This window comes from Eucyclogobius newberryi, unplaced genomic scaffold (genome assembly GCF_026437365.1).
Source record: "Eucyclogobius newberryi isolate DKJ021-1_F unplaced genomic scaffold, fEucNew1.0.hap1 SCAF_12, whole genome shotgun sequence".
Taxonomy (NCBI): Eukaryota; Metazoa; Chordata; class Actinopteri; order Gobiiformes; family Gobiidae; genus Eucyclogobius; species Eucyclogobius newberryi.
This window is the reverse complement of record NW_027315746.1, coordinates 26,327,632-26,351,583: the sequence shown is the minus strand read 5'-3', so window position 1 is coordinate 26,351,583 and position 23,952 is coordinate 26,327,632. Positions and strand designations below refer to the sequence as shown.

Below are 23,952 nucleotides of genomic sequence, written 5' to 3'. Positions count from 1 at the left end.
TCTTTCAAGCTAAATTTGATGCACTCTTTTATAAACGATGCCCCTGGTCATTCCGTTATTATTGAGGTCCCCATCAGGGATGGGGGAACTACAGCCAGCTAACAATAAGATTAGGTAGGTACAAAGAAGATAAGTTTCAAGCAAAACTGTAAAGCAGACAGACCATTATCATTAGGTTCCCAGGTGGGCAGGGCCTACCCAGAGTAGTATAAATGTCTTAGTTCTCAGACTTGATCTGCAGATTGAGAATGACTCTTGGGTGAGAGTCGAAACTTCTTGTTTTTCTAAAAACAGTGTCCAGATAACTACAACTGAATCTTTTTCTACTATGATAGCTCCGTTATTCAGTAGCCTACTGTACTATACTTTTAACATCGATTGTATCATTTGTTTCCAAACAACAAGCCATGAATTAACCGTGAACTGAAGGCTCTGCTGAAGGAGAAGAAGAGAGCCTTCAGGTCAGGGAACAAGGAGGAGCTGAGGACTGTGCAGAAGGAGCTGAGGAGGAAGATCAGGCAGGCGGAAGCCAGCTACAAGAGGAGGATGGAGGAGCAGCTGCAGCAGAAGAACAACAGCAGAAGCCTGAAAACCATCTTGGACTTCAAAATCCCCCCTGCTCAGACAGAGGGGGATCTACAGTTGGTGAATGATTTAAATGCTCACTTCTTGAGATTTGATCGGTCACCCGCCCCTCCCCCTGCACAGCTGCATCTTCCCTCTTCCACAGCTGGACAATGCCCTGCATCTGTTCCTCTTCGCTTATCTGCCCCGGACCATCAGCTCCCCACTTCGCCTGGACTCACCCATCCCTCCAGCAAACAGTCCCCCTGTCAACCACTGACTGTCACAGCAGCACAGGTGAGGAGTGAGCTGAAGAGGATTAAAGTGAGGAAGGCAGCAGGACCTGACGGCATCAGCCCCAGGCTCCTTAAATCCTGTGCAGATGAACTGTGTGGAGTTGTGGAGCAAGTCTTCAACATGAGCCTGAAGCTGAGGGTGGTACCACAGGTCTGGAAGACCTCCTGTCTGGTACCAGAGCCCAAGACACCGAGCGCCAAAGACCTCAACAGCTTCAGGCCGGTGGCTCTCACGTCCCACCTGATGAAGACACTGGAGCGGCTTGTCCTGGACCACCTTCGCTCCACCGTGAGCTCAGCCATGGACCCGCTGCAGTTTGCATATCGGCCTGGCATCGGAGTGGAGGACGCCGTCATCTCCCTGCTGCACCGCTCTCTCTCTCACCTGGAAAAGCCTAGCAGCGCTGTGAGGATCCTGTTCTTCGATCTTTCCAGCGCCTTCAACACCATCCAGCCACTGCTCCTGAGGGACAAGCTGGAGACGGTTGGTGTGGAGTATGACCTGGCAGAGTGGATCCTGGACTACCTCACGGACCGACCCCAGTTTGTGAGACTGTGTCTGACACTCGGACCTGCAGCGTGGGGGCGCCCCAGGGCACTGTCCTCGCGCCCTTTCTCTTCACCCTTTACACTGCAGACCTCAGACACGACACGGACAGCTGTGTCCTGTAGAAGTTCTCTGACGACTCTGCCATCATCGGACTCATCAGTGACGACGATGATGCGGAGTACAGGGGATTGGCGCAGGACTTTGTGGACTGGTGTCAGCAGAACCACCTCCTCATCAACGCGGGGAAGACCAAGGAGATGGTGGTGGACTTCCGCAGACGCCACCCCACTGCCCCCTCACCAGTGAACATCCAGGGACGGGACATTGAGAGAGTGGACTCATACAAGTACCTGGGTGTTCATCTGAACCACAAACTGGACTGAACTCACAACACAGATGCACTGTACCGGAAGAGCCAGAAGTCGGCTCTACCTCCTGAGGAGACTCAGGTCTTTTGGAGTGACAGGGCCACTCCTGAAGACCTTCTACGACTCTGTGGTGGCATCAGCTCCTGTATGGTGTGGCCTGCTGGAGCAGCAGCATTACGGAGAGGGAGAGGAAGAGACTGGACAAAGTCATCAAGAAGTCCAGCTCCGTCCTGGGCTGTGCTCTGGACTCGGTGCAGGAGGTGGGGGACAGGAGGGTCCTGGCTAGATTCACCTCTATGCTGGACCATGAGTCTCACCCTCTGCAGGACACTCTGTCCGCTCTGGAGAGCAGCTTCAGTGAGAGACTGATCCACCCTCGCTGTGTGAAGGAAAGGTTTCGCAAGTCTTTCCTTCTGCTGCTGTCAGACTGTATAACAAACACTGTTAGTTCTGAACACTCAAAATACTGTCATATTCATGTGCAATTACTGTGCAATTCATGTGCAATTCATGTGCAATTACTGTCGTGACACATATTCATGTGCCATTACTGTCGTGATCACATGCAATGGTATTTATTTATTTATTTTATCTTTATTATTTTTCCCCTCCATCCCTTGTTGGGAAATGGGAGTTTTTGTTTATAGGAGTTTTTTGTTCATAAGAGATCTTCTATTGAGAGTGTTTTTCAAACTTCCTATAAGTGATCTGTTATTTTCCTCTGTATCTACCTCTGTATCTACCTGCGTTAAAACAATGAAATTTCCCCATGTGTGGACAACAAAGGAATATCTTATCTTATCTTAATCATAATTGAATCACCCACTGCACTGTTCACTTTCTGCACTACATATGTAAATTCAACTATAAAACATGTGCACAGTAAGCCAATTTAATTTTTTTATCCTATAGCAGATTTTAATTGTTTTCTTTTTGACTTATATAGGTTGTTTTATCGTTGTTCATTGTTTTATGTTGCACCAAATCACCAAAGAAAGTTCCTATGTTTATGAAATGAAGCCTGCGTAAATTCAGCCTGGAAGACCTAACTCCATCCATCTACGTCAAGGCCACCATGGAAGGACCCCTCTCCCCAGCGCCATCCCGCCTGTCCGCCTGTGAGAGTCAGATCCCTCACTTCACCATGGACTCTTCCAGGTTTCTGCGCTTATCCCAAAGAGGTTATGCAGTTTTTCCTGGCCAAAGAAGTAGGGTGAAAGGTCAGGGGGCGTCTGCACCATGGCCCTCGCACCTGCTCCTCATCCCCAATCAACGCTCCCAGTGACTCCTCCCCTGCTCCCAATCAGCACCAGGCGGTCGCATTTAAGCCCTCAGGCAGATGGCTCGGCCGCTCAAACCGTACTGCGACCCACCACCTCCCCAGCTCCTCCTCTACATTCCCCTCATCCTCTACCTCCTCTTAACATCTACCACCACCAGTCTCCAGGCTCCGAGGGGAGACATCTAATACAAATAGATCATGGAGTGCCCATGATTGCAACGTCTTCCGCCGGGGTCTGAGCGCCAAATAACTCTCGAATAAAGCTTGCTCAACAGTCCATTCTCGTGGTCTCTTTGTCTCTCCAGGGTGAATTCTGTTAATTGACAATGGAAATAAACTTTTTCTGATTCTGATTCTGAAACAGAGAGGAGGGTCAGACAGTGAGATATAAAGGCAACATCAGATTTTGTTTAGCTTTATAACAATGTAACCAGTATTTTATTATTTGAACAGCCACTTAACAGATCTGTTACGGACACCCACTAGAATTCGAAATTTGGTATGGCCCATGTACGGACACCTTCTCCATTTTGCAAAGATGATAGAAATGTTTGGGTGACATTTTTCTTTGATATTATTTCACATAGTCTTATTTTTAATTTTTATTTAATTTACAGCTGTCGGTCCAAATTATGTTCATGTGCCTTGTTCAGAACAAAATTACAGCAAGGAAACAATTGAAAAAACTAAATCACTCAGAATAAAACTTTGTTGATGGTTTTAATTTGATAGGGCCATCGTAAAACTCTATAAATAGAATGCAATCTGATACATTCAGTCATAGCAGGGGCAAGGTCTGGTTTGGGTGAAAACTCTGTTTATCAAATAAGAAACTGTACTTTTTCTCTCTTTTAAGATGTTTCCTGGCAAATGATGTGCATTTTTTGTAAACTTATTCAAGTTGAGTCACAACTGAGTCTTAAAGGAGGTTGGTTACAAAGTGTTGTTCTGTTCAAATACAGCAGGTGGTGTTAGTATCGAGGTACCATTTAGGCTGCAGCTGCATTCTTGGATATTTTTACAAACTGCGCCATTGAAGCACTTTTTTGTACCAAATGCAGACACTAAGACATGGAGACTGCCTTGTGTACAAGTCTTTCCAAGGCCAAGCACCAAAGTACATCTCTGACATGAGACTCTGAGGACCTTCGGACCGGCCTCCTGCTGGGGCCCAGAGCCAGGACTAGAAATGGGGAATGAATCAGTGTTTCAACATTATGCAGCTAAAATCCAGAACAGTCTTCCTGAGGTTGTGTGGTCTACTCTGACAGGCCGAGAAATAGATTTTCAAAGTCAGGGGCCCACAAGCGCGCGCGGCATCGCAGCGACATAAGAACAAGATAAATGTGTTGTTTTAAACCTCTTTATTAGCATGTAAAACAATATAAAGTACTTGTATCTTTTATTTGATATGAAGGAAGAGCACAAATACTGAATTCCTTTAAACCAGAGATCATGATCTTTCAATACTGTTTAATTTCATATAATAAGGTTTCTAAGATACAAAATAAATACTGTATACAACATTTGACACAAGGAGATCTTATATCTTCTGTAGCAGGAATATGTAAAATCACAGTCTACAAAATAACCTGAGTACAGACACAGAGACACACATCAGTCACTTTTTGTTTATTTGGTGGTGGGGGTTTTCCCCTGTCCAGATACTTCCACATTGATATTGTCCCTAATGTGTAAAACAACAGCTTTTGTTGCAAAAAACTTTAATAAGACTGAATAGTTTGCGTAAGACTGAGTAGATTGCCGCCCGCCAAACTAGATTTCACTTTTGGCGCCATATTTGACTAGGCATTTGCGAGTACACCCGAACGCAGCGGCCAATCAGATGCCCGGTTTCATCGAAATTAGGTCACGGCAACCGCTCGGCAAATGAGATGCGAGAATACAACTACGAAATGGCATGTCTGTCAAAATGAAATGTAAACGATGAAAATGCCCCAAAAATGGCCAAATTACTAGTTAAATCTTGATTTTTTTGAGGAATTTCGATAAGGGGCACGGGGGGCCCCCTCCAAATTTGAACCCGGTGCCCGCCGGCGATTTGAGGGGCCCCGGGCCCCCATCTATTTCGAGACCTGACTCTGACAATGTTTAAGTTCAGGCTAAAGGGAATTTATCTGCATTTTATTATTTTAAATAAAAGTGACTATTTATACTTTTAGTCTTTGTATGTTGAGTTATTTTGTGTTTTTTATTTGGTTTATGGCTGTAAAGCACTTTGAGTTATGTTCTGTAAGAATTGTGCTCTACAAATAAATCGTGGTTGGTTTGTTGGTTGAGAAGATAAACACTATAAAGTCTGCATTCGTCCTTACAGTTGATGCAGGATTGTTTGCCCCACAGAGATCTTCCAACCTTCTGTTAGTGTGTGTTCCCTTAGATGCCGACTATAAATATTTGCTTTAAAAGCGCAATTCATTTAATAACATGTGTTTAATAAAGGTGACGTCCGTTGTTGGCCCATAACGGACAGCTCATTGAGATCCTAGAATTGAGGTACAGTACTGCATCATTCAGCCTGCCTCAGCCGACAAACCAAGGAAAAAGGACCTAGTCACTAAAGATCCTTTTTTCAAACATGAGAATATAGGACCCTAGTAGGACTGACCAGAAGATGGAGCCAGACACATGTAGAATAAGTGCAAACAAATAGAGGCAAAATGTGTCCCATAATAGAAGAGAAAAGAACATATATGAAAAGACATAAAGCTTTTGACTCTTATAGACTTATAATAGGAGGATTAACCAAACCCTTTACTCACTGTTAAATACATAACTCAAGTTGGAGTAAAAGCTGAAGTACAATTTTTAATTAAAAGGTTTAATTCAAAACGTAACTGATTACTATCCGCACCTGCATTCAGTTACTCCTACCACTTCTGACTCTTGGGTTGAAGTGACAAACCATATTCTGAAAACAACAACAACATAGCAGCAAAATAAAATAGTATTAATATAAGCAATAATAAGTATTAGCTTAAATACAGTAACATTTTCCAGCCAGTCCACAGAGGGGAGGAGCCTTTATAAAATAATGTGGCCCCATCAACAAATAAGAGACAAAGCTGTCAGTCTGGGTCTGCTGCTGCCTTTACTTTTCTACTTTTGTTTTCTAGCCTGTATTTTTGGTGGACTCAACTTGATGTTGTTTTAAGATGTTTATTATAAAATGTTTTGTGGAAGTTAATAATACACATTTGTTCCTGTTGATTCAACAGGAACAAATGACAATCTAGGTCTGGAGGTGGAGTACGATGTAGTAGAAGCAGTAGACGATTTTACTCCCTTAATTACTCCTTTATTCTCCTTGTGTTCTACCTGGTCCTGGTGGGTTTTATTTTCTCTTCTTTCTGTTGTTGTTGTTGTGCTCTTGTTTTGATTTTGTTGATTTATGCTCTAATAAAAAATGACACACACACACTCACACACTCACACACACACACACACACACACACACACACACACACACACACACACACACACAGGAAAAGTACTGAGTTGAGACATGGTCTCACTCTAACTAATATATCACCAATTTGTCAATAAACAGGAGGAGCTAAGGGTTGTTATAAAGACAATGTTTGATCCAACAAGCTGTCAGTCATGGGTCTGCTGCTGCCTTTACTTCTAGGCTTTCTAGCCTGTATTTTTGGTGGACTGTACATTCTGGGAGTTTTTAGACAAAGACGTCCAGGAGAGCCTCCTCTAGATAAAGGTTGGATTCCTTGGCTGGGCCATGTCCTGGAGTTCAGGAGGGACACTGCCAAATTTCTACAGAGATTGAGACAAAAACATGGTGATGTTTTCACAATACAGCTGGGAGGTTTTTATGTGACATTTCTTCAAGACCCTTTGTCAATTGGAGAATTTGTCAAAGAAAGCAGAGAAAAACTGAACTTTAAGGCATTTGCAAAGCAGCTAGTTAAGATAAGATAAGATATTCCTTTATTGTCCCACATGGGGAAATTCCATTGGTGCAACGCAGGTAGATACAGAGGTAGATACAGAAGAACAGATCACTTATATGAAGTCTGAAAAACACTTTCAGTAGAAGATCTCCTATAAATAAACAAAAACTCCCATAGACAAATAAACACACAAATACCATGTCATGTGATCCCGACAGTAATTGCACATGAATATGTGTCACGACAGCACATGAATTGCACATGAATTTCACAGTAATTGCACATGAATTGCACATGAATTCCAACAGCAATTGCACATATGACAGAATTGCACATCAGTATTAGGTTAGGTCAGTATTGCGACGGGATAACGTGACGATCTCCGGGTAAGACGACTGTTCTCCGCAGTTTCATGAGTTCCTCCTTTGTGGAAACGCGGTACGGCGCCGGCCGGGGGGCGGGGCCGGAGCCGGGGGGCGGGGCCGGAGCCGGGGGACTCAGAGCCAAGACACATCGCAACGACACGACGAAAACACTCAATCCAGCCGAATAAAGTCAAAACAAGTTAATTTAAAGCGATTCCAGTTCGTGTCCCGATCGTTCGTGAAGTTCCTCTTTCATATAAACGTGTATATAAACGTGTACCGACGACACGCCGTACTTTAGCGCGGCCGGAGGGCGCGGGGGGGCTGGTGGGCTCGCTCGGAGCTAGCTCACGTCACAACAACACAACGAACGCAACGAAAAACGCTCAAATCCAGCCGAAAAAAGTCAAAAACAGTTGAATTAAAAAACTATTCCAGCGCGTGTCCCTATCGTACAGTAAAATAGAAAAAATATACGAACTATATTTACAAAATATAGGAGATAAAGCACAATAAGTGTGAGAAAGAAGAGAGAGCGTTTACACCGGGCTGCCAGCTGTACCAGCGCCTTATGACGTAAAAGTTCAACGAGTCTTTGGCTATGAGTCTTTATTTAATGATCACTCAGTCCTTGAGGCGTCTAGTCAGAAGCACCTTAAAGGTCACGGACTGCAGATAATGACAGAATCTATGATGAGTAATTTGCAGAATCTCATGCTGTCCAATCTTGGCTCTGCTGCAAACCAAAACACCTGGACAGAAGATGGACTTTTTAATTATTGCTACAACATTGTGTTCCGAGCTGGTTACCTGGCTCTGTATGGCAACTCAACATCAGAGACTGAAGGAGACGAAGAGAAAGCCAAGGCTAAAGACAGAGCTGAGTCTGAAGTTTTGTTTCATGAATTCCGCAAATACGACCAGCTTTTTCCTAATTTAGCTTATGGCGTCCTGCCCCCAAGCGGAAGGAGAGAGGCTTTCAGACTGATGAGTATCTTTTGGGATACTTTGTCCACGAAGAAAATGAGAAGCAAAGACAATGTTAGTGGCTGGATATGGGACATGCAAAACATGAAAAGAGAGGAAGGTATGCCAGAGTCAATGATAGACAGATACATGTTTGTACTGCTCTGGGCCTCTCAAGGCAACACTGGACCTTCATCATTCTGGCTTCTGCTGTACCTCATGAAGCACCCAGTAGCAAAGGAGGCTTTGAGAAAAGAAGTAGATCAAGTTCTGAAGGAGTCGGGGCAGGAGGTCCGACCTAGTGGTCCTCTTGTCGACATAACCTATGAAATGCTCATGAAAACACCAGTTCTCGACAGCGCTGTTGAAGAAACTCTTCGTCTTGTGGCAGCACCGCTCCTCACCAGATCGGTCCTTCAAGATATGACCCTGAAAATGGCTGATGGTCGGCAGTTTTGTATCCGCAAAGGAGACCGCATGGCTCTTTTTCCTTACATTGCTGTTCATGTTGACCCTGAGATCCACCCTGATCCGTACACCTTCAAGTACGACCGGTTCCTCACTCCAGACGGTACCAAGAAAACAGATTTCTACAAAGGAGGGAAGAAGGTCAAGTACTACAGCATGCCTTGGGGGTCTGGAGTGTCCATGTGTCCTGGACGCTTCTTTGCCACTAACGAGCTCAAGCAGTTTATTTTCCTCATGCTGATCTACTACGACTTTGAGCTGATAAATCCAGATGAGACGATACCACAAGTTGACCCCGGACGGTGGGGATTTGGAACCATGCACCCGGACAGAGAAGTCAAGTTCCGTTACAGGCTTAGGAACTAAATACAACAACCTGTCACAATCCTTTTGCAATTCACATTATAATAAGTAAAATAGATCTGATCCCTCATACAAAGTAAATATTTGACATTTTGTTCATAACCATTTAGCCAATATAGCCAACATCATTTGTTCATGAATTGTTATTTGTTTCATGTTACAAAATATGTACTGTGATAGCAAGTGTTGATTTGAGACATTAGATTACATGTTTTACAGCTGACAACACTGTAATAAATTCAATACCGTGTGAAAATGTATCAAAAATATGATTTAGGCTAATTGTTCATGTATCATTGCTAATAAAGTATAATTTAAGAAATGTTCATTGAATGTCATTATTTCATTACAATACAGTGGAACTGTGACAAAGGCATTAAAATTGAAATTGTTTTTAAAGCTGTGTTGAATGTGTTCTTTCCTTAAGTCCCGGTACAACATGATAGGATAAAAGAATGCAGACAATGCAGACTGCAAGTCTATACGTTGAGCTAACATGTTTAGCAAAACAACAGCTGCCTCCTGTTCTGAGAGTCATAGTTCAGTTCCTAGTAATCAAATTGCTTTTTTGCTCTACTCGTTTTTGTGAACTTGTCAGATTTTTTCTATGAGTGATGAAACACATCCCCCCCCAATTTACTTAAACTTTAACTTAAACTTAATTTAAAGATGTATGCTTTCAGTTTATGATGTCATTCCAATAATTGAACAGTTTTTGAGATGAATGATTGGCAAACTTTACCTAGTGGCTCAACATACCCCAGTCTTCCCCGCTCTATGAGCCACAAACTTGGAATTACTGAACACCTTTTTGTGAATTGTTGAGATGGGCCTCATGATTAAAAACTATAAATCACGTAAAAATTAGATTGTATTCAATTAAGAACACATTTGCTATTGTGGCAATCGGGTGGTACTACAGTGATAAAAGTTAAATTAACCAACAACGCCACCTGGGCATTAATGGGCCCAGGACCATGTAGAAAAGATTAAAAGGTGCACAGGTAAGGTCATTGATGAGGCAGTGCTGAATAAGTTACATCGTTTATTTAGTTAGCAGTTTAACAATATTGTATAAGTGTGCAAATTGTAAAAGTAATCAGACAGAATAGTAAACGGAAAACAGAACACAGAAAACGATGACCAACAGGGCGATTAAAATACTTGTAAATAAAAAAAAGGTATAAGGGCGAGTAAAAGGTCAGTAAAGGAAAAACAAAAAGGGCCAGTGCCGTTGGATATTCATAGTCCCAGACACACCACGTTAGGCCCCCCACGACGAGCCATTACATTCCTGCCCGACCCGCCCGGTACCAGCTACACAGAGGGCCCCAGCTGGGGACATGACGACCTCGCAGCCGGCTACACGGAGGACCCCGGTACCGCCAGCCGGACCACACTTTGAATGGGGCGCCATGGAGGGTGGCGACATGTGGCGTGCAGCGTCCAGCATCCAACGGCACTAAAATACATAAATCGCTTGTCTTAAAAAGTACACACAGATTTAGCGGGACATGGAGAGAGAGGTTTACCTGGCCATTCTGAGGCAAACCCTCGCGACCCACCGGAATGCGTAAGTGGCGGACATGGGAAGCAAGAGCTACGGAGTTTTTATAGCGCAGATGTGCGCCATCTGCCGGCGTGATGGGCACACTGCTACACTATGTTTGAGTGATATCCGCTGCTCACGCAGCAGATCCCTCCAATGGTCTCTAAAGCGCTCTCAAGGGAACCAGTCTAGGGGGCCATGGCCAGTCGATACATGGCTAAAATATTTGGTGTCCCTTACAAGACATGAAAGGGCATGAAGATGCTCCCTCTAGTGTTAAAAGTGTATAAATGCCATGTAATGTGTGCACCCCTGTAGCCTAAATGTGTTAAGCAACCACTGCGCTCAATGGTGATTTTAGAATGACCTTTGCACTACACTGTTGGATCTGAAGTTTTCACACCATCAATGCAATATGCAACTTAAAACAACCTGATGAATATTTTGTATGCATTTTGTGAAAGTTAATAATAAACAAGGAAGAAAAAGTTGATTCTACAGGAACAAATGACAATCTACTATGCATAGAGTGCACAAATTGTACAACAGGTCTGGAGGTGGAGTACGATGCACGCTTCATCTTCAACCAAATTAAAAATACTCCAGAAAACCTCTTTCAACTGTACAAAACGTACTGCCACTTAATCTGTTGGTAATTGGATCAAGTTTAAACAAAAATACAGTTAAAGAAAATCATAATTTAGCATTACATATGAGCAGTAGAAGATTCCTTATAATTCTCCTATTTCACATTTTGAAACTCATTCCAAGTTATTATCATCGGCCTATTGCTTTAACCATAAAATTAAAGCATTTATCTACTTATACTGAGCTCTGTTTACAGCTCTGCGCCGTTACTTCTGGTTAGCTTAACAGTGAGTGTGCGTGAAGTTTTTGTTTTAAATAGTGTACATCAAATAAGCTGAAATTTAACATGCATCATTTGTTTTTTACATTATGTTGAACCAAACTCCAGACTTGAGAAATTTCAATGCAAAATAGTCTTTATCGATGAGCCACACAAGATGTCAGAACACCAAAAGACCCGGACAGTTTCTGCAGAAAAAGATGCTGCTCCGACCGTTACACGCCATTATATCCCCCCTTGGTTCATGAATATTGGGCCCCGACACTCTCCTCGTAAGATAACCTTATCTTATCTCCGTAGATATGGGAATGTGGAGGGAGTTGGACTCCGAAAATACGTTACCCTTTGTGGCTAGGTGTTATTTTTATTTTTAATTAATTAATTAATAAATTAATTAGTTAATTTTAATGTATTTCTGTTTCACTAATTTCTTTGTGATTTTAATGCATTTTTCCTGTTGTGTGAAGCACTTTGAATTGCCTTGTGAATGAAATGTGCTCGGTCTCCCCACGGGTAGCTTTATTGTTATTCTGGTTTTCCCCCTGTTAACTTTCACCTCTGTTGACTGACCTCACCACCCACGAGATGAACTCAATGACCCTGCTTCTCTGCTACAGTTTGTATTGTGACCATGAGTTCACCCTGCTACACCTGCACTGTGCCTGTGCTGTCCATGTCTATAACTACTCCCTTGTGGCGGCCCCAAGTGGCACCGTACGGTACTGTAAAATATATATCAAGACTTGCCTTCTCTACATTGAATTTTCTTTGTTAGATAGACAATAAACATAAAAGTAAAATAAATGTAAAAATAAATAAATAATAACCATATAGGCCTTTGATTTTAGCATGAACTTTGTGGACTGGTGTCAGTGGAATCACCTCCTCATCAACACGGGGAAGACCAAGGAGATGGTGGTGGAATTCCACAGACGCCACCCCACTGCCCCCTCACCAGTGACCATCCAGGGACGGGACATTGAGAGAGTGGACTCATACAAGTACCTGGGTGTTCATCTGAACCACAAACTGGACTGGACTCATAACACAGACGCACTGTACAGGAAGAGCCAGAGTCGGCTCTACCTCCTGAGGAGACTCAGGTCTTTTGGAGTGACAGGGCCACTCCTGAAGACCTTCTACGACTCTGTGGTGGCATCGGCCCTCCTGTAGGTGTGGCCTGCTGGAGCAGCAGCATCACAGAGAGGGAGAGGAAGAGGCTGGACAGAGTCATCAAGAAGTCCAGCTCCGTCCTGGGCTGCGCTCTGGACTCGGTGCAGGAGGTGGGGGACAGAAGGGTCCTGGCTAAACTCACATCTATGCTGGACCATGAGTGTCGCCCCCTGCAGGACACTCTGTCCGCTGTGGAGAGCAGCTTCAGTGAGAGACTGATCCACCCTCGCTGTGTGAAAGAGACATTTCGCAGGTCTTTACTTCCTGCTGCTGTCAGACTTTACAACAAACGCTGTTTGCTTCAACCCATTTTGAGATGATCCCTTACACTATTATGTTATTATAATGCTTCATACATTTGTGAGGCTTTTGGATATGCTTCATCAATTACAATACTTTTTCAGGTATGTATGATTTCAACTTGGTTTAACACACACAGCAACACTGCAAGGTTTTAAATTAAATCACCCTTTTTAATTATTATTGTGATGATGTGGATAATTTTTAATCAAATTGGCAAGCAGGTATCACTCCACTCAGTATGAAAGCATCCCTCTCTTCCACTTATTTCTCTGCTACTCCCCCTTCCATACCAGAATGGGCTGTTTCTGGGTAGTTTCTGCATTTTCTGCTTCAATAATTTTTCTCTAAAGCCACTAATGTTTGTTTTGCTCTAGTGCCTATTGTAAACTGACATTCAGTAGACGCCCAGGGCATTCTGATGCTATTCAGGCACTCAGTGAGGAGGGTTCGAAGTTGAAGTCAGGTTAGAATAGAATGTAGATAGCAGATTACAAGGCTGTTAGCAAATAAAGATGGTAGTTTCAAGTGAAACCAATACTCCCTTATCAGGAGGTCCCGCCCGGTGGGCAAGGCTTACTGATAAATATCTGACTATCTATCTGACTATCTTACTTATAAATATCTGAGTTCCCAGATTGAGAATGACTCTTGGATGAGAGTTGAAATGTTTTGATCTTCTAATAACTTCTTATAATTAATTATTCTTTGTTTGTATTGCAGAACTACACACACATATAAACATGCTAAATAAATAATATTGTAAATACCAAGAACAACCATTATTGAGTGAAATATTTAATAAAGCTGTAACCCTGGATCATCTCTCCTGGTGCATTCTTAACCTGTATGAGCCACACTGTTTCAAGCAAGCCACTGCACCACAACCTTCTGCTGGGACCAGTTCTTCAACCAATATGCTGGGAGTCCCGGCTGAGTGTCTGGACTTTAGGGAGATCTTCAGTAAAGCCAAGGCAACCTCCCTTCCCCCATATCGGCCCTATGACTGCGTCATCAACCTCCAGCCCGGCACCACACCACCCAGACGCCTGTATTCCCTGTCCGTTCCTGAGAGGGGGGCGATGGAGACGTATATCAACGAAAGTCTGGCGGCAGGCATCATCTGCCCCTCCTCGTCGCCTCGTCCTCAAACTCGGAGCCGGTTTCTTATTCGCCCCTGCATCGATTATCGTAGATTAAATTACATCACCATCAAGAACCGGTACCCCTGCCTCTCATTTCCAGCTTTCAAGCTCCTAGTGGGTGCCACCATATTCACCGAGCTTGACCAGCGCAATGCCTATCACCTGTTCCGGATCCGTGAGGGGGACGAGTGGAAGATGGCGTTCAATACCCCCACCGGTCACTATGTGTACCTGGGCTTTCGGCCTCACCAAGGCTCCTGCTGTCTTCCAGGCCCTGGTTAACGAAGTGCCTAACAGGTTCGTCTTCGTGTACCTCAACAATATTTTGATCTTCTCCTGCTCTAGAGAGGAACATGTGCACCACGTCCAGAAGGTCCTCTAACGTCTCCTGGAGAACTCCCTGTTCATCAAGGCCGAGAAGTGTGAATTCCACGCCTCGTCAGTCTCCTTCCTGGGGTACGTTGTAGGGAGAGGGACCGCGGGGATGGACTCGGCCAAGGTTTCACTTTGCCCGCCCCTGATTCCCGCAAGCAGCTTCAATGTTTCCTGGGCTTCGCCAACTTCTACCAGATGGTTCATCAGGGGCTACAGTTGAGTGGCGGCCCCCCTCGCAGCTCTTACCTCCTCCAAGGTACCCTTTCTCTGGTCCATGGCCACCAATGACTCTTTTCAGGCCCTGAAGACACGAATCACCTCGGCCCCCATCCTCAGGAAACCACCTCTCGTTGGTCCTGTGTGTTTCGGTGTACATTTCCCCTACTACACTGTGGTGCTTTAAAAACATAAGAAATTATGGGGGGGTTAGTATTTTCAGGACAACAGTTGTGACAATGATAGTGATAGCAATGATAAAGCAAAAGGTGATATTAATGTACTATAGTACTAATAACAGCGACAATGATAATGATGATAATAACAACAAAACTACATGTATGTGTTAATAAATAAAGTGGTGGTGTACGAGTTGGCTCACAGACAAATACATAAAGCTGATAGATGATTGAAAGGTGTGAATAGAGGAAGATGGAGGAAGAAGAGGAGGGAATCAGAGTTGTACAAAGTTCAGAGAGCGTTGGGTGGGGGAGGTCGGTTTCAGATGAGTGATTATAGGGGGGAGATGTACTGTATATTCCATTGTAATGAAGTCGGTGAGAAGATTTTTCCAATTGTCCTTTTATTACACCTACTGCCGAATCTGTGACGCTGTTACATCTTCTCCCCTTTGTTTTACCATTCAAAAAGTAATTTTATTTTGAATTCTTGGCAAAATGTGCGGCTTCGCCGCACAGAGACCGTGAATAACAATGTGGATAACTTTTGATGGTCCTGAAGATGAGTTTCGCCAAATTTCAGGTTAATAGGGCTTACGCCCTGGGAGGAGTTGGTGAAAGTATAAAGTGTAAACATGTTCTGGCGATTTCCCCATTGGAATAACATTGGAGGGTTCTGTCATCGCACCGTATCAATTATGACATGGGTCTCATTGACTTTTTTGATTGGGATGCCAAAATTTAATTTTGTGTCAAATTTCGCAAAACTAAACATTTAACCTCCATATAAAATCTGTAGGGGGCGCTGTCATGCCATATTAATTTATTTCACTTCAAGTAGGTTTAGGGCAAAGAGTTTAACAACCGATTCAAATTTGACGCAATTCAGGCTTTATCTGAGCAAACGGAAGCAAACCGTGGCAGGTATCAAAGTAATTTGGATAACTTTTGATGTCCCACTCCTCAGCACCATTTTCACCCAATTTCAGCTTTTTAGGGCCAACGCCCTGGGAGGAGTTCATAAAAGTACGACGTTTGGAAAAATTCCCGAGTCATGCTTAGCCATTTTTGAACCAATATGGCCAAAATTTGGTTGGGTGGACGGCGTTGCCATAATAATATTTTTTACTTCTCTTGTCACCATCTACCTCTGCGCCAAATTTCATGATTCTACGATCAGATTTTTTTGGGGTCATTTCCTATCTCTCAATGCATTTTTGGTACATTTGGGGGCGCTGACGCGCCAATTTTTTTAATTTTGGAAAAGAAAGCTAGCCGAATGTAGAGAGGTAGGTTTTTTAGAGGTGTGCAAATTTTTGTGACTTTTTGTCAATGTTCACTGGGTGAAAAAAAGGGGGTTGGTCCCGAGAAGAAAGAAGAAAGAAAGAATAATATTCTGATGCGAAAACAATGTTTCCCATTTTTCAAATATCATAAACTATACATTTTCGGAAAGCGCACGCGCTTTCCTACCTCATGGTGTGGGTCCCTGGTCACTGACGGGTACTTTTGTTAATTTTGAGTGGGCTCCGCCTACTTTGTGTTTTTGGCCCTCTATACAGTAATAATGTTACATTTTTGCATTACATGCTTATATGCACGGAACATGCAAGAGATGGGGAACGTATTCGTGAGCTACTTAGCGCAAACAAGTGCTTCCCATGTAAAGCAGTCGTTTAGTACGCACTTTTGCACGGGCTTCGCCCGTTTACAACGTTAATGTTCCATTTTCCTACTACTAATTAGTATGCACGTGGTGTGCATGAGTGGAGGAGTGCGTTAGTGAGTGTTTGGAAGTGGGCACTTTCGCAGCCGTGCTTCGCACGGCCTTACGGAACTAATAGGCCTCTTGCCAGCTTGTGGCGCTCGGGCCTAATTAACTATATAAAAATAAAAACACCTAGCCACAAAGGGTAATGTGTTTTTGGAGTCCAACTGATTGTACGTACTTTTACATGTTCAACGTGTTTCTCCTACATAATGGGAAGTCAAGAACAGAATACAGTCCCGACAATTTCTGATGGGCATAATCGACAGGCGAATAACCAATCGAGGGGGAAAATTGTCAATTCATGTCCAAACATGTTGAGCAACGAGGAAAAAAATAACACTAAAAACTGAGAAAAGCATGGATTTGGACAAACACTGCACTCAACTCTGTAAATAGGTATAAAATAAGTTATATATTTTATAAATTGAGGAGATGCACATTTTAGTGGCTGTGATTGAAACATCCCAAAATTATATTTTTAATGCATTTTATGGTGCGGTCCCAGACTGCGTGTACATAATTTACATTTTAGAGAATGGCTGGCCCCCTGCCCTCCCTACCTGAAACTATAATATGAAAGTGATATCAAGATATTTTAGAATAACCATAGTTTGAAACTGAGCTGAAGCTCTATTATTCTGGACCTATCATCATGAAGCAAAAACTCCCTAATAAATAAACAACTAATGGTAAGGTTTGCATTTGGGGATCTTCTTTCAAATAAATAGATAGATAATAACAGTGTATTGGATTTATAAAAGGACTTTGAAGACACCAAAGCACATTACTTAACATTGTTCATTCACTCTAGACCCAGTGCTGGTAAGCCACAACAGTCCTGGGGTTATGAAGAACAGGCTGCCATAACCACCAATCACTCACCAAATCCATACCAGGTCAGGTGGGTGAAGTGTCTTGCCCAAGGACATGGCAATAGTATGCACTAGGGCCATCCTAAAACTCTATAAATAGAATGCAATGTGATCCATTCAGCAAAGTGTCATAGCAGGGGCAGGCTCTGGCTTGGGTGAAAACTCTGTTTATTCCATAGGAAACTGTACCTTTTCTCTCTTTTAAGATGTTTCCTGGCAAATGATGTGCATTTTTTGTAAACTTATTCAAGTTGAGTCACAACTGAGTCTTAAAGGAGGTTGATTACAAAGTGTTGTTCTGTTCAAATACAGCAGGTGGTGTTAGTATCGAGGTACCATTTAGGCGCAAGCTGCATTCTTGGATATTTTTACAAACTGCGCCATTGAAGCACTTTTTTGTACCAAATGCAGACACTAAGACATGGAGACTGCCTTGTGTACAAGTCTTTCCAAGGCCAAGCACCAAAGTACATCTCTGACATGAGACTCTGAGGACCTTAGGACCGGCCTCCTGCTGGGGCCCAGAGCCAGGACTAGAAATGGGGAATGAATCAGTGTTTCAACATTATGCAGCTAAAATCCAGAACAGTCTTCCTGAGGTTGTGTGGTCTACTCTGACAATGTTCAAGTTCAGGCTAAAGGGAATTTCCATCCATCCATCCATCCATCTTCTGCCGCTTTATCCGGGGCCGGGTCGCGGGGGCAGCAGTCTGAGCAGGGACTTCCTCCTCCCCAGACACTTCCTCTAACTCCTCCGGGGGGATCCCGAGGCGTTCCCAGGCCAGCCGAGAGACATAGTCTCACCAGCGTGTCCTGGGTCTTCCCCGGGGCCTCTTCCCGGTGGGACATGCCTGAAACACCTCCCGAGGGAGGCGCCCAGGAGGCATCCGAAACAGATGCCCGAGCCACCTCAGCTGGCTCCTCTCGACGTGGAGGAGCAGCGGCTCTACTCCGAGCTCCCCCCGTGTGGCCGAGCTCTTCACCCTATCTCTAAGGGAGCGCCCAGCCACACAGGCGGAGGAAACTCATTTCGACCGCTTGTATCCGCGATCTTGTTCTTTCGGTCACTACCCAAAGCTCATGACCATAGGTGAGGGTAGGAACGTAGACCGACCGGTAAATAGAGAGCTTTGCCTTTCAGCTCAGCTCCCCCTTTACCACAACAGTCCGATGCAGCGACTTCATCACTGCAGCCGCTGCACCGATCCGCCTGTCGATCTCACGCTCCATCCTTCCCTCACTCGTGAACAAGACCCCGAGATACTTGAACTCCTCCACTTGGGGCAAGGACACCCCACCCACCTGAAGAGGGCAAGCCACCTTTTTCCGGTCGAGAACCATGGCCTCGGATTTGGAGGTGCTGATTCTCATCCCAGCCGCTTCACACTCGGCTGCAAACCGTCCCAGTGCATGTTGCAGGTCCGGGTTTGATGGAGCCATCAGGACAACATCGTCTGCAAACAGCAGAGATGGAATCCTGTGGTCCCCAAACCGGACACCCTCCGACCCCTGACTGCGCCTAGAAATTCTGTCCATAAAAACTATGAACAGAACCGGTGACAAAGGGCAGCCCTGGCGGAGTCCAACATGCACTGGGAACAGGTCTGACTTACTGCCGGCAATGCGAACACAGCTCCTGCTCCGGTCATACAGGGACTGGACAGCCCTGAGCAAAGGGCCCCGGACCCCGTACCCCCGGAGCACCCCTCCAAAGGACACCCCGAGGGACATGGTCAAAAGCCTTCTCCAGATCCACAAAGCACATGTGGACTGGTTGGGCAAACTCCCATGAGCCCTTGAGCACCCGATGGAGGGTATAGAGCTGGTCCAGTGTTCCACGACCGGGACGAAAACCACTCTGCTCCTCCTGAATCCGAGGTTCGACTATCGGTCGGATTCTCCTCTCCAGTACCTTGGAATAGACCTTACCCGGGAGGCTGAGGAGTGTGATCCCTCTGTAGTTGGAACACACCCTCCGGTCCCCCTTCTTGAACAGAGGGACCACCACCCCGGTCTGCCAGTCCAGAGGCACGGTCCCCGAACGCCACGCGATGTTGCAGAGACGTGTCAACCAAGACAGTCCTACAACATCCAGATACTTTAGGTACTCAGGGCGGATCTCATCCACCCCCGGAGCCCTGCCACCGAGGAGTTTGCGAACAACCTCAGTGACTTCAGCTTGGGTGATGGATGAGCCAGCCTCCGAGTCCCCGGTCTCTACTTCCTCTTCGGAAGACGTGACTGAGGGATTAAGGAGATCCTCAAAGTATTCCTTCCACCGTCCGACGACATCCCCAGTCGAGGTCAGCAGGCCTCCACCCGCACCGTAAACGGTGTTGGTGAGACACTGCTTCCCCCTCCTGAGGCGCCGGAAGGTTTGCCAGAATTTCTTTGGTGCCGACCGATAGTCCTCCTCCATGGCCTCCCCGAACTCCTCCCAGGCCCGGGTTTTTGCCTCTGCGACAGCACGAGCCGCGGCTCGCTTGGCCTGCCGACACCCGTCGATGACCTCCAGAGACCTACAAGCCAGAGTGGCCTGATAGGCCTCCTTCTTCAGTCTGACGGCATCCCTTACTTCCGGTGTCCACCACCGGGTTCGGGAGTTGCGGCCACGACAGGCACCGGAGACCTTGCGACCACAGCTCCGAGCAGCCGCATCAACAATGGAGGCGGAGAACATGGTCCACTGGACTCAATGTCCCCAACCTCCCCCGGGACATGGGAGAAGCTCTCCCGGAGGTGCGAGTTGAATACCCTACTGACAGAGGGCTCCACTAGACGTTCCCAACAGACCCTCACAATGCGCTTGGGTCTGCTAAGTCTGTCCGGCTTCCTCCTCCGCCAGCGGAGCCAACTCACCACCAGGTGGTGATCGGTTGACAACTCTGCCCCTCTCTTCACCCGAGTGTCCAAGACACGCGGCCGGAGGTCTGATGACACGACAACAAAGTCGATCATTGACCTCCGGCCTAGGGTGTCCTGGTGCCATGTGCACTGATGGACACCCTTGTGCTTGAACATGGTTTTCGTTATGGACAATCCGTGGCTAGCACAGAAGTCCAATAACTGAACACCGCTCGGGTTCAGATCGGGGAAGCCGTTCTTCCCGATCACCCCTCTCCAGGTGTCACTGTCATTGCCCACGTGGGCGTGGGCGCTAAAGGGAATTTGATCTGCATTTTATTATTTTCAAATACATTTCACTGTGACTATTTATACTTTTAGTCTTTGTATGTTGAGTTATTTTGTGTTTTTTATTTGGTTTATGGCTGTAAAGCACTTTGAGTTATGTTCTGTAAGAATTGTGCTTTACAAATAAATCGTGGTTGGTTGATTGATTGATTGATTGATTGATTGAGAAGATAAACACTATAAAGTCTGCATTCGTCCTTACAGTTGATGAAGGATTGTTTGCCCCACAGAGATCTTCCAACCTTCTGTTAGTGTGTGTTCCCTTAGATGCCGACTATAAATATTTGCTTTAAAAGCGCAATTCATTTAATAACATGTGTTTAATAAAGGTGACGTCCGTTGTTGGCCCATAACGGACAGCTCATTGAGATCCTAGAATTGAGGTACAGTACTGCATCATTCAGCCTGCCTCAGCCGACAAACCAAGGAAAAAGGACCTAGTCACTAAAGATCCTTTTTTCAAACATGAGAATATAGGACCCTAGTAGGACTGACCAGAAGATGGAGCCAGACACATGTAGAATAAGTGCAAACAAATAGAGGCAAAATGTGTCCCATAATAGAAGAGAAAAGAACATATATGAAAAGACATAAAGCTTTTGACTCTTATAGACTTATAATAGGAGGATTAACCAAACCCTTTACTCACTGTTAAATACATAACTCAAGTTGGAGTAAAGGTTGAAGTACAATTTAATTCAAACGTTTAATTCAAAATGTGTAAAAATGTAAATACTTTGACAATAACATTTTCCAGCTTCCAGGAAGTCAGTGCTCCAGAGCTATGGGTTGTTGCTTTATTTATTCATGTATCTTTATTTACCATTGAAGTCCCACTGAGATTGGGATCTCTTTATCAGGGGAGTGAGGGCCACAGAGGGGAGGAGCCTTTATATATAGATTTAAATAATGTGGCCCATCAACCAAGAAGAGACAAAGCTGTCAGTCATGGGTCTGCTGCTGCCTTTACTTCTAGGCTTTCTAGCCTGTATTTTTGGTGGACTGTACATTCTGGGAGTTTTTAGACAAAGACGTCCAGGAGAGCCTCCTCTAGATAAAGGTTGGATTCCTTGGCTGGGCCATGTCCTGGAGTTCAGGAGGGACACTGCCAAATTTCTACAGAGATTGAGACAAAAACATGGTGATGTTTTCACAATACAGCTGGGAGGTTTTTATGTGACATTTCTTCAAGACCCTTTGTCAATTGGAGCATTTGTCAAAGAAAGCAGAGAAAAACTGAACTTTAATGCATTTGCAAAGCAGCTAGTTCAACGAGTCTTTGGCTATGAGTCTTTATTTAATGATCACTCAATCCTTGAGGCGTCTAGTCAGAAGCACCTTAAAGGTCACGGACTGCAGATAATGACAGAATCTATGATGAGTAATTTGCAGAATCTCTTGCTGTCCAATCTTGGCTCTGCTGCAAACCAAAACACCTGGACAGAAGATGGACTTTTTAATTATTGCTACAACATTGTGTTCCGAGCTGGTTACCTGGCTCTGTATGGCAACTCAACATCAGAGACTGAAGGAGACGAAGAGAAAGCCAAGGCTAAAGACAGAGCTGAGTCTGAAGTTTTGTTTCATGAATTCCGCAAATACGACCAGCTTTTTCCTAATTTAGCTTATGGCGTCCTGCCCCCAAGCGGAAGGAGAGAGGCTTTCAGACTGATGAGTATCTTTTGGGATACTTTGTCCACGAAGAAAATGAGAAGCAAAGACAATGTTAGTGGCTGGATATGGGACATGCAAAACATGAAAAGAGAGGAAGGTATGCCAGAGTCAATGATAGACAGATACATGTTTGTACTGCTCTGGGCCTCTCAAGGCAACACTGGACCTTCATCATTCTGGCTTCTGCTGTACCTCATGAAGCACCCAGTAGCAAAGGAGGCTTTGAGAAAAGAAGTAGATCAAGTTCTGAAGGAGTCGGGGCAGGAGGTCCGACCTGGTGGTCCTCTTGTCGACATAACCTATGAAATGCTCATGAAAACACCAGTTCTCGACAGCGCTGTTGAAGAAACTCTTCGTCTTGTGGCAGCACCGCTCCTCACCAGATCGGTCCTTCAAGATATGACCCTGAAAATGGCTGATGGTCGGCAGTTTTGTATCCGCAAAGGAGACCGCATGGCTCTTTTTCCTTACATTGCTGTTCATGTTGACCCTGAGATCCACCCTGATCCGTACACCTTCAAGTACGACCGGTTCCTCACTCCAGACGGTACCAAGAAAACAGATTTCTACAAAGGAGGGAAGAAGGTCAAGTACTACAGCATGCCTTGGGGGTCTGGAGTGTCCATGTGTCCTGGACGCTTCTTTGCCACTAACGAGCTCAAGCAGTTTATTTTCCTCATGCTGATCTACTACGACTTTGAGCTGATAAATCCAGATGAGAAAATACCACAAATTGATTACAGACGGTGGGGATTTGGAACCATGCAACCGGACAGAGAAGTCAAGTTTCGTTTCAGGCTCAGGAACTAAATACATTAAATTAGCTTGACTGTACTACTTTCATTAAAATAACATAAATTTATTTTGTATTGTTTACAGTCAGTCTTGAAGTAAGACACATCAATGAGTAAATTACATTGCAACTGGTCCAAGGCAAGTAAGATTCAAACCCTTCAAAAGAGACCAGTTTCATTTTTGCAATATTCATTCATTTTTATTTTTTTGCAATAACCAACTCAAAATTGTTTTTAGAATTTTACAGACTAATATGTGAATATCCAAGTGTCACTAGTCACATAAAGAATTTGATCTGATTTCAGATGTACAGTTTGCAGAACATTTCAATATAAGAAATCAGATAATCATGTTTTGGTGTGCATTTAAACATGTCTATTATGTTTTACTACCAAGTTGGCACTGATTTGATCTTTTTTGTCTAAGATGTTACTTTTTTTTAACCTACAATAACATAAGTTAACTGTAGCTATAAACTGAGGTCTATTTTTAGGTGGAATCCACTAAACTAAGCAATACTGCTAACCATCCTTTTAATTTTGACCAACAAATAAAAGCTAAAGTTCAGCAGATTGTATCTGAACCACTTCACAGTGTTTTTCACTTGAACCTCAATTGTTTTTTTTTACCAAATTGAAACCTAATCATCATGATTATGTTTTATTGTATATTTGATGCTTTTATTTTACTAT

At 44.3% G+C, this 23,952-nt stretch overlaps 2 protein-coding genes across 2 annotated transcripts; both read left to right on the top strand.

Moving 5' to 3' along the window:
* The first annotated feature begins 6,679 nt into the window (after nucleotides 1-6,679).
* LOC140356618 (7-alpha-hydroxycholest-4-en-3-one 12-alpha-hydroxylase-like) lies at nucleotides 6,680-9,226 on the top strand. Its single transcript, XM_072441716.1, has 2 exons — nucleotides 6,680-7,004; nucleotides 7,942-9,226. Exons 1-2 carry the CDS (start codon nucleotides 6,685-6,687, stop codon nucleotides 9,152-9,154), a joined length of 1,533 nt encoding a protein of 510 aa, XP_072297817.1. The 5' UTR covers nucleotides 6,680-6,684; the 3' UTR covers nucleotides 9,155-9,226.
* A 12,475-nt stretch (nucleotides 9,227-21,701) lies between these two features.
* Nucleotides 21,702-23,303, top strand: LOC140356617 (7-alpha-hydroxycholest-4-en-3-one 12-alpha-hydroxylase-like). The gene has a single exon (XM_072441715.1). The coding sequence runs from the start codon at nucleotides 21,740-21,742 to the stop codon at nucleotides 23,273-23,275; it is 1,536 nt and encodes a 511-aa protein (XP_072297816.1). The 5' UTR covers nucleotides 21,702-21,739; the 3' UTR covers nucleotides 23,276-23,303.
* The last annotated feature ends 649 nt before the right edge of the window (nucleotides 23,304-23,952 follow it).

What these genes read in the sequence shown, in the direction of transcription:
- LOC140356618 (XM_072441716.1), top strand. Translation starts at nt 6,685, where the DNA reads ATGGGTCTGCTGCTGCCTTTACTTCTAGGCTTTCTAGCCTGTATTTTT. An exon ending in GCATTTGCAAAGCAGCTAGT is followed by an intron (nt 7,005 to 7,941) that starts TAAGATAAGATA and finishes CGTAAAAGTTCA; the next exon opens with ACGAGTCTTTGGCTATGAGT.
- LOC140356617 (XM_072441715.1), top strand. Translation starts at nt 21,740, where the DNA reads ATGGGTCTGCTGCTGCCTTTACTTCTAGGCTTTCTAGCCTGTATTTTT.